The 10364-nt window shown below is 46.0% G+C and overlaps 1 protein-coding gene across 1 annotated transcript; it reads left to right on the top strand.

Annotated features, from left to right (window-relative positions):
• Positions 1-5258: 5258 nt before the first annotated feature.
• LOC311237257 (heat shock protein 30-like) lies at positions 5259-5891 on the top strand (the record flags this gene model as incomplete). Its single annotated transcript, XM_084325063.1, has 1 exon — positions 5259-5891. One exon carries the CDS (start codon positions 5259-5261, stop codon positions 5889-5891), a length of 633 nt encoding a protein of 210 aa, XP_084181189.1.
• Between the last annotated feature and the right edge of the window lie 4473 nt (positions 5892-10364).

Raw genomic sequence — 10364 nt, 5'->3', positions numbered from 1 at the left:
GTGGCATAATTGCGAAACGTGTTTAGTCCCTTGTTTGAGCCGAATCTGGGTTTAACATGATTTGTTGAGCTTCCTCTGGTGTAGTGGGTGTGGTATTCACTGACCTTTGGGAAGTATTTTGACATGTACATGGGTACCTTAGTCGTATAGTGTATCTTGTAGACCAGGCCCATTGCAAGTTGCTGTACTCTGTCGTCTACTCTAAGCCATCCTAGGTTGTCAAAGTGGTCCGGGGTGAGGTGGGTTCTGGGGGTAAGGTCAAGTAGTAGTCTGACCAGTTTGTTTTGTGATGTTTGTAATTTTGTTTTAAGCGCCTTTGAGGTGCTTTGGTACCATGAGGTGCACGCATAGTCGTAGTACCCTTGAATGAGTGCTCCTGCCAGAGTCTTCAGGGTATTCTTGTTTACCAGAGAGGAGATCCGGTACAAGAATCTAGTTCGTTGGTTGACTTTTTTTATTACATTGGATGCCATTTTGTCACAGGAAAGATTTGCCTCTAGGATGGAACCCAGGTAGGTAATTTCATCTTTCCTTGTGACAATATTTGTCACCCACTGCAACTGAGAAGCCGTCGGTGTTGCTGAGTTTGTTATTTGAACCGAAGAGAATGGACTCTGTTTTGCCCATGTGTAATGATAGTTTGTTATCAGCGAGCCATATGCAGATTTTGCCTAGTTCCGAGCTGAGGGTTTTTTCAACCTGCAACTTGTTCTTGTCAGAGACCAGCAGGGCTGAGTCGTCCGCAAACAGGAACAAGTTGCAGTCACAGGCTGACGACATGTCATTTGCATAAATTAGGAAGAGTAGCGGTCCTAGTATGCTTCCTTGTGGAACACCACAGCTCACCGTGAGGGGGGGGGATAGAGTACCGTTTACCTCTACCATCTGTTCTCTCCCCTCCAGGTAGGATTGCATCCAGCTCACTGATAAGCTATCAAAAACAATTGCTTTTAGCTTGTCAATCAGAATGGAGTGATTGACAGTGTCAAAGGCCTTTTGTAGGTCCAGCATGACCATGCCGCAGTATTTGCCCGCGTCCACCTCTTGTTTGATGTGGTCGTTCAAATAGAGGAGGCATGTGTCAGTGGAGTGGGACGTTCTGAAGCCAGATTGGAATTCGTAGATTAGATTTTTTTCCGCCAGGTACTTTTCAACCTGTTCGTAGACTATTTTCTCCATGACTTTCGAGATGGAGGTAAGAATAGAAACAGGGCGGTAGTTGCCTGGGTCTAATTTGCTGCCCTTTTTGTGTAGAGGGGTCACTCTTGCAATTTTGAAGTCCTTGGGGACGTGTCCCTGTTTTATAGAGAGGTTTATTATGTGTGTGATAACTGGGGTGATGGCGGCTGCTGCGTCTCTGAGGAATTTGGAGGGGATGTTGTCATGGCCAGTGGCCTTGTTAGGTTGGAGGGCGCTCAACCAGAGAAAGACTTTCGTCTTGTTTATATCAGGGTCCCCCATTTTCAATTCATCATAACATATATGACATACACGACATACAGATAGACAGTAGGGCCTACTGCTACATCTATACATTTATGACATATCAGATTTGCAAATACAGTACTGTTTGTGATACAAAAGTGTCCAGAAAAAGAGTGTATATACATTTGACTTAGAAACTGTACATTGGAGGAGGTTGGGTGGGTGGGTGGGGGATGTACATTGGAGGGGGGGGGACACTGTACACTGTACATAGGAATACTGACAAAGCCATACTTGGTCATTTACTGTACAACTGAGTTAGGACATTTGTAGGGGCCAGTTTCGAATTGCAGTCTCCCATAGGTGTTTTTTGAGAGTGTTTTTGAAAGTGGGTAGTGATTCACATTCCTTTACAGCTTTGGGTAGGGCGTTCCACATTGATGTGGCATAATTGCGAAACGTGTTTAGTCCCTTGTTTGAGCCGAATCTGGGTTTAACATGATTTGTGGAGCTCCCTCTGGTGTTGTGATCGTGGTATTCACTGACCTTTGGGAAGTATTTTGACATGTACATGGGTACCTTGGTCGCGTAGTGTATCTTGTAGACCAGGCCCATTGCAAGTTGCTGTACTCTGTCATCTACTCTAAGCCATCCTAGGTTGTCAAAGTGGGCAGGGGTGAGGTGGGTTCTAGGAGTCAGGTCAATCAGTAGTCTGACCAGTTTGTTTTGTGATGTTTGTAATCTTGTTTTTAGTGCCTTTGAGGTGCTTTGGTACCATGAGGTGCAAGCATAGTCGTAGTACCCTTGAATGAGTGCTCCTGCTAGAGTCTTCAGGGTATTCTTGTTTACCAGAGAGGAGATCCGGTACAAGAATCGAGTTCGTTGGTTGACTTTTTTTATTACATTGGATGCCATTTTGTCACAGGAAAGATTAGCCTCTAGGATGGAACCCAGGTAGGTAATTTCATCTTTCCTTGTGACAATATTGTCACCCACTGTAACCGAGAAGCCGTCGGTCTTGCTGAGTTTGTTATTTGAACCGAAGAGAATGGCAAACTACCTAACGCCTAGTTTATCACTGGTTAAGCTTAGGCGACTCTTTTGAAGTTGGTTAAGGTTAGAGTTTGGAATCAGGGCTGGTGTTCTATCGCCCTGCTCTAAGACAAACTCTAACCTTAACCAACTTCGAAAGAGGCCCTAAACTTAACCAGTGTAGAAACAGGCGTCACACGATTGGGCGCACATGTCACATGAAGTGGCCAATCAGAGAGCGTCTCCGCAAAATGCGTCTAAGAAAAAAAATAACGCCTCTCCAATAGGGTGACCAGGTGTCCCCCTTTTGGTTGTACTGTCCCACCATTTGACCGAATGTCCCACATATTGAGAGGATGTCCCTCTTTTCGAAGCAAAAAAAAAACATTGGTCTAAAAGCCACTCCCTACAAAAACAGATGTTAGGTGGTAACAAGCCGGCTGCCAGTGCCAAGATGAATGTGGAGAGATATAATTCTGTATTTATTTTGATTTAACCTTTATCTATTCGGTGAAGATGAGTTATTCTAATAAAAAATTTTACATTATCTATCTGTCCCACTTTGTCCCACTTTGTCCCACCAAAATCTTACTGTTTTCCTGCTTTTGGACGTTTTGCATCTGGTCACCCTACTCTCCAACCACAGATATATATAGAACACTAGATAGCTTAAGGCGGAGTCACCAGCGTCGCTGAACCGCCGCCATCTTGCCACAGTCAGCCTTTCTATTACGTTCTATGGTAGCTGTTGGAGGGTGAGTGATCTGCACAGACAAAAATACTCATAACTCGGTGAAATATTGACGGATTTACAAACGGTTTGGTTTATTACAAGCATTATTAACGTGGCTATGATTCAAGCGGTTTGTAAAAAAACATCTTTAAAAAAATATATATTTATAAGTATGCAGTATCATAACTACATCTTTGATGTTTATAGCAAACCAACCCGTTTGAAAATCGGTAAAGAATTGAGCAATCTATGGTTATTTAAATAGTACATGCACCATAGACATTAATGTTATCAGTAGCTGAGCTGCCTGGGGCAAGATGGCCGCCCTACGACGACGTCGCTCTCCATTGGCCGGCAGCGCGGGTAAGCTATCTAGTGTTCTATATATATCTTTGTCTCCAACAGGGTGCTCTCCTTCCGCGTGATTTTTTTTCGTAGCCACAGTTTGCAAAGACGCTCTCTGATTGGCTATCCAGCGTACAGCGAAGACGCTCTCTGATTGGCTAGCCCGCGTACAGCGAAGACCCTCTCTTATTGGTTTAGCTCCGAAGGGCTCTTCCGCCTTGTACATATATATTCTCTGCTTCGAAGTGGTTATGATTTGGCCCTCTTTCGAAGTGGTTATGCTTAGAGTTTCTCTTTAGAGCAGGGTGATGGACCACCAGCCCTGATTCCAAACTCTAAGCATAACCCACTTTGAAAGAGGGCCAAAGCATAACCACTTCGAAGCAGAGAGTATTTCTGAACACACACACCACTAATAATAGCATAAACATTATGTGCTAGTACACAATCTATATGATATACTTCACAGGTCATTCCGGACCATTCCAACTTTAGAAGATGAGGAGTGGTTTGTTTACATCACCTGCAGTGAGGCTGCCACCCAGTGGAGACTTGTGGTAATGACAGGAACATTCCTGAAGACACTGGAACTCCCAGAGGCGTGCGTCTATGCTTTCTACAACACCGTTCGGTTTCCGGGTTCCTCTGATTGGCCACGACGCCCACGTGACCCTACGCTGGCACGCCCCCCGCATCGCCTGCAGTTCTCGCTTACGCCACTTCAATGACAGAGCTCTCTTGTTTAATAATATTGTTGCGCCGCCACTCTGAGTCAAGAAACGCAGTCATCTTATGCAACGCCACTCTGAGTCAAGAAGCGACCCTCTCAGCAGCATCACTTATCACGTTTCACATCAAGTGCTAAGTGCTGCTAAGTGCTTTATAATATTGTATTTTATAATATTGTCGCGCCGCCACTCTGAGTCAAGAAACGCAGTCATCTTATGCAACGCCACTCTGAGTATAATATGAGAGCTCTGTCATTGAAGTGGGTGGTGTTACCAACAGCGTTCACCCCTCTACTTTTGTTTTGATGTGAAAAGTGATAAGTGATGCTGCTGAGAGGGTCGTTTCTTGACTCAGAGTGGCGTTGCATAAGATGACTGCGTTTCTTGACTCAGAAAGCGAAAGTCAAGTCGAAAGTGAAACTCAAGTCTGCGTGGCGTAAGCGAGAACTTCCGGCGATGCGGGGGGCGTGCCAGCGTAGGGTCACATGGGCGTCGTGGCCAATCAGAGGAACCCTGAAACCGAACGGCGTTGTAGAAAGCATAGACGCCTCCCAGAGGCTTGATTGATTGATTGAAAACTTTATTAACAGATTGCAGAATGGGTACAGTACAGTACAGCTCAATACATACAATTGTTAAGGGGATGCAGACCAGAGAAAGACTTTCGTCTTGTTTACAACTTTACATCAGGGTCACCCATTTTCAATTCATCATAACATATATGACATACATGGCATACAGATAGACAGTACTGCTACATCTATACATTTATGACATACCAGATTTGCAAATACAGTACTGTTTGTTATACGAAAAGAGTCCAGAAAAAATAGTATATACATTTGACGTAGAAACTGTACATTGGAGGTGGTTGGGTGGGGGGGGGGGGGTATAAAAGCTGAGACAGTCCCACTGCTGAGACACAACGCAACACAAGCAACACTGAACACACTCCAGCCTTCCATCACAACAAGATGACTCAGCAGTCAGTGAAGATGCTGTGCTACCGTGGATTCCAGCCTTCTCTCAGCCCCTTCATGGACGTCTATTGGCCTGTGAGCAGTCTCTGGCCAGAGGTCTCACCTCTTCCCTGCCAGCGGGAGAGACTGCAGAGAAACATGCAGACGCTCCACAGCAGTCTGGAGCTGATGGACAAACTTCAACAGAAGATCTTGGAGGAGGTGGAGCGTGTCCCAGCCTCTGTGGCCATCCAGCCAGTCTCCTACAAGCTGGAGAAAAAGGGAGAGAGCTTTGCCCTGACCCTGGACACTAAAGACTTCTCCCCAGAGGAGCTGTCTGTCAAGCAGGTGGGCAGGAAGCTGAGAGTCAGTGGGAAGACAGAGAAGAAGCAGGGGGAGGGGAAAAGCTCCTACTCTTACAGACGGCAGGAGTTCAGACAGGAGTTTGATCTGCCTGAAGGGGTGGATCCTGAGGCCGTCACCTGCTCCCTGGCTCAGGACGGGAGGCTCCACATCCAGGCAGCAAAGCCTCCATCTGCTGAGGAGGCTGAGAGAGAGGTTGCCATCAGATGTTGCCTGGAGAAGAAGACACCAACACCACAGTTCCTCAGCACACAGACAGAGGGAAGCACCACACAGACTGACTCTGGCAACAAACAGGACTCCTAATGTTTTGTGTCTCTGACCATATTTGTACAATTGTGTATTTCATAACTTCTGTAAACTACTGAGGAGTTGGTCACAGTCAACCAGCATCAGCTAATGGGCCAAACCCTTTCGCTCAGCTGGTTAGTGCGGCCACCTGTGGACCCAGTGGTCCCAATTTAAAATCTACATGGTTACACTTCTACTGTATCCAAACAATGACATAATTTTCTTTTTATACAATTGTATTTGATCAATAAATGTTCTGGAAATTTACCTATTTCCTTTTCTTTTACTAATGTCGCACAGAATCCTCTAACAAAACAAAATAACTTATGGGACTCCAACATCCTAGATTTGTGAAACTGTAAGCCTTTCCAATTAGTCGTGGTGTCACAGTTATGCAGGTGGACTAGGAGTCGTGGCCTTACATCAGATATAAGGATGTAGGCACCAGTGGCGAATCCTTGTGGAAGCCAACGGAAGCCATGCCTCCCTATAAATTCATATCAAATTATGAAATATGAAAAAAAAAAAAAAAAAAAATTTAAATATAATTTTTTTTAATATAGTTTACATTCTTTTTCATCTGTGCATCATTTTTTTTTTTTTTTTTTTTTTTAATGTCTCCCTCTTCTCCTTCTCACTCCCTCTAACACACTGTCAGACTGTGCTCACTACTGCAGCTAGTATAGGAGAGAGGCAGTGGGTAGGTCTCTTTCTCCAGGCTTCCAGCATTATAGAGTGAGTCCAAACTCCAAATCCGATCCTAGCCAATCAGATTCGAGCTGACTGCCACTGTGCCACACCCTAAAAGTTTAAAACGGAGCTGGGAGGAAGACGTTCAGCATATTTTCCACCTGGAGGCGGGGCAGGTCAGAAGTTCACGTTTCCACCTGACTACCTAACGTGACATCCCATTAGTACTGAGGACCAGCAGAGCACACCACTGTGGATATTATGATTTAACAAATCTATCTGGCAAGAGGAGGACCACATTATTGACCAGGTAAGAACTGAGCAGCCTGACTAAGGACTAACTAACGTTATCAGGCAAGCTTGTATACCCTTTCATGACTGCAATGCAAGCCAGGGGCTGGAATACGCAGTAACTTATTCCTCCGTAGTAGCCAGGTTAATGTGCACCATCAAGCACTGCTTAAAAGCTAGCGGTGGGTCCAAAATATATCGGATATAAATGTCAAAGGTACCCAGCGTTCCATTAAGGGTTTCACACACAGATGCGGCGGGGTTTGAAAGCTCGGCGTTGCTAATAAACATTTTAAATCATTTTTATAAACGAGTAAAACTGAGGCTGAAATGACTGCTTCCGCATTTTACAGTAGGAGCGCTCTGATGGCTGGGCGCGCGGCGCAACAGACACGTGAATGAATGAATGAATGAATGAATGAATGAATGAAAACTTTATTTAACAGATTGCAGAATGGGTACAATACAGTACGGCTCAATACACACAATTATTAAGGGGATGCAGACCAGAGAAATACGTTTGTCTTGTCACGTTTGTCTAATAGACAGTCATATTCTCTCCCGGTGTTCTGCGGAATCCTACTCCCTCCTCGAAAACAACACCGGCCGTATGTATATTTCTCTCCCACCCACCCACCCCCTCCTAATGTACAGTCCCCTCCCCATCATATGTATATACTCTGTCAGGATCTAGGGGTAACAGTACTGTATATTTGATGTCATGATGTCTTGTATGTCATAAATGTCACTAGTATGAATTGAAAATGGGGGACCCTGATGTAAACAAGACAAACGTCTTTCTCTGGTCTGCATCCCCTTATACAATTGTGTGTATTGAGCCGTACTGTATTGTACCCATTCTGCAATCTGTTAAGAAAGTTTGACTGGCCGCCGAGCCATACTGTAGTGTACATGGTGACTACTTGACTTAAAAAAAAAAAAAAAAAAAAAAAAAATATTAATAAAAATATTTAATACATTTTTTTTAATAATTTTTTTTGGCTTCCCCTGTTATTTTACCCACGCGACGCCACTGGTAGGCACGGCAGAAGATTGAAAGTTGAACAAATGATCAACTGAATATTGACACTTTGTTCCATTGGCGTGACCAAGGTAGTGTCATAACAAACCTTTTTCACGTCTTTACATTACGAGCATTTGTTTTCTGGCCTATGGTGTTTTCACACAAACTCATACTATGCGGTTGATCATAGACAGTGTGGTCTTGGTGTACCTCGTACAGTGTGGTCTTGTACCTCGTACAGTGTAGTCTTGGTGTACCTCGTACAGTGTGGTCTTGGTGTACCTCGTACAGTTTGGTCTTGGTGTACCTCGTACAGTGTGGTCTTGGTGTACCTCGTACAGTGTGGTCTTGGTGTACCTCGTACAGTGTGGTCTTGGTGTACCTCGTACAGTGTGGTCTTGGTGTACCTCGTACAGTGTGGTCTTGGTGTACCTCGTACAGTGTGGTCTTGGTGTACCTCGTACAGTGTAGTCTTGGTGTACCTCGTACAGTGTGGTCTTGGTGTACCTCGTACAGTGTGGTCTTGGTGTACCTCGTACAGTGTGGTCTTGTACCTCGTACAGTGTGGTCTTGGTGTACCTCGTACAGTGTAGTCTTGGTGTACCTCGTACAGTGTGGTCTTGTACCTCGTACAGTGTGGTCTTGGTGTACCTCGTACAGTGTGGTCTTGTACCTCGTACAGTGTAGTCTTGGTGTACCTCGTACAGTGTAGTCTTGGTGTACCTCGTACAGTGTGGTCTTGGTGTACCTCGTACAGTGTGGTCTTGGTGTACCTCGTACAGTGTGGTCTTGTACCTCGTACAGTATGGTCTTGGTGTACCTCGTACAGTGTGGTCTTGGTGTACCTCGTACAGTGTGGTCTTGGTGTACCTCGTACATTGTGGTCTTGGTGTACCATGTACAGTGTGGTCTTGTACCTCGTACAGTGTGGTCTTGTACCTCGTACAGTGTGGTCTTGGTGTACCTCGTACAGTGTGGTCTTGGTGTACCTCGTACAGTGTGGTCTTGTACCTCGTACAGTGTGGTCTTGTACCTCGTACAGTGTGGTCTTGGTGTACCTCGTACAGTGTGGTCTTGGTGTACCTCGTACAGTGTGGTCTTGTACCTCGTACAGTGTAGTCTTGGTGTACATCGTACAGTGTGGTCTTGTACCTCGTACAGTGTGGTCTTGGTGTACCTCGTACAGTGTAGTCTCGGTGTACCATGTACAGTGTAGTCTTGGTGTACCTCGTACAGTGTGGTCTTGTACCTCGTACAGTGTGGTCTTGTACCTCGTACAGTGTGGTCTTGTACCTCATACAGTGTAGTCTTGGTGTACCTCGTACAGTGTGGTCTTGTACCTCGTACAGTGTAGTCTTGGTGTACCTCGTACAGTGTGGTCTTGTACCTCGTACAGTGTAGTCTTGGTGTACCTCGTACAGTGTGGTCTCTGTGTACCTCGTACAGTGTGGTCTTGGTGTACCTCGTACAGTGTGGTCTTGGTGTACCTCGTACAGTGTGGTCTTGGTGTACCTCGTACAGTGTGGTCTTGGTGTACCTCGTACAGTGTGTTATTGTACCTCATACAGTGTAGTCTTGGTGTACCTCGTACAGTGTGGTCTTGGTGTACCTCGTACAGTGTGGTCTTGGTGTACCTCGTACAGTGTGTTCTTGTACCTCGTACGGTGTAGTCTTGGTGTACCTCGTACAGTGTGGTCTTGGTGTACCTCGTACAGTGTGGTCTTGTACCTCGTACAGTGTGGTCTTGGTGTACCTCATACAGTGTGGTCTTGTACCTCGTACAGTGTGGTCTTGGTGTACCTTGTACAGTGTAGTCTCGGTGTACCTCGTACAGTGTAGTCTTGTACCTCGTACAGTGTGGTCTTGGTGTACCTCGTACAGTGTGGTCTCGGTGTACCTCGTACAGTGTGTCCATCCTTCTCTGTCCTGGTCGGTTTCCTCCTCAGGCTCACACCGGGCCACTAGGTTTAGCATCAACGGAGTAGCCTTCCAGCGCATTCCACGTCCTGCAGAAACAGAACCAGAATGAAAATAGTCCTTACTGCAGTACGTTTACACCATTACACATACATCCTGGTGTCGGCTCTTCAGGGCCATCGCTTGAGCCGTCAGCCTCAACCCGTCGAGCCCGATGTCTGGGAGTGCGTGCTCTTGTGTATGTTGCAATTCCAATGTTACTGTGATGTTCATGCTAAATAGACTAAACAATAAACAACCACTGGGTCATGGCTCACCGAGACGCTTGCGCCCCCTGCTGGCCCTAGTGGGCTGTGGAACGGGGGCCTCGCCCCACTACTGTCCTCCTCATCTGCTCCTGTGGTGGGGGCTGATCATCTGCTCCTGTGGTAGGGGCTGATCATCAACATCTGCTCCTGCGGTGGGGGCTGGTCATCAACATCTGCTCCTGTGGGGGGGGGGGGGGGGGCTGATCATCAACACCTGCTCCTGTGGTGGGGGCTGGTCATCAACGCCTGCTCCTGTGG

The sequence above is a fragment of the Notolepis coatsorum genome, assembly GCF_963971535.1.
Source record: "Notolepis coatsorum genome assembly, chromosome: 11".
Classification (NCBI taxonomy): domain Eukaryota; kingdom Metazoa; phylum Chordata; class Actinopteri; order Aulopiformes; family Paralepididae; genus Notolepis; species Notolepis coatsorum.
Note: the sequence above shows the minus strand (reverse complement) of the source record. Positions and strands in the feature narration are given on the sequence as shown.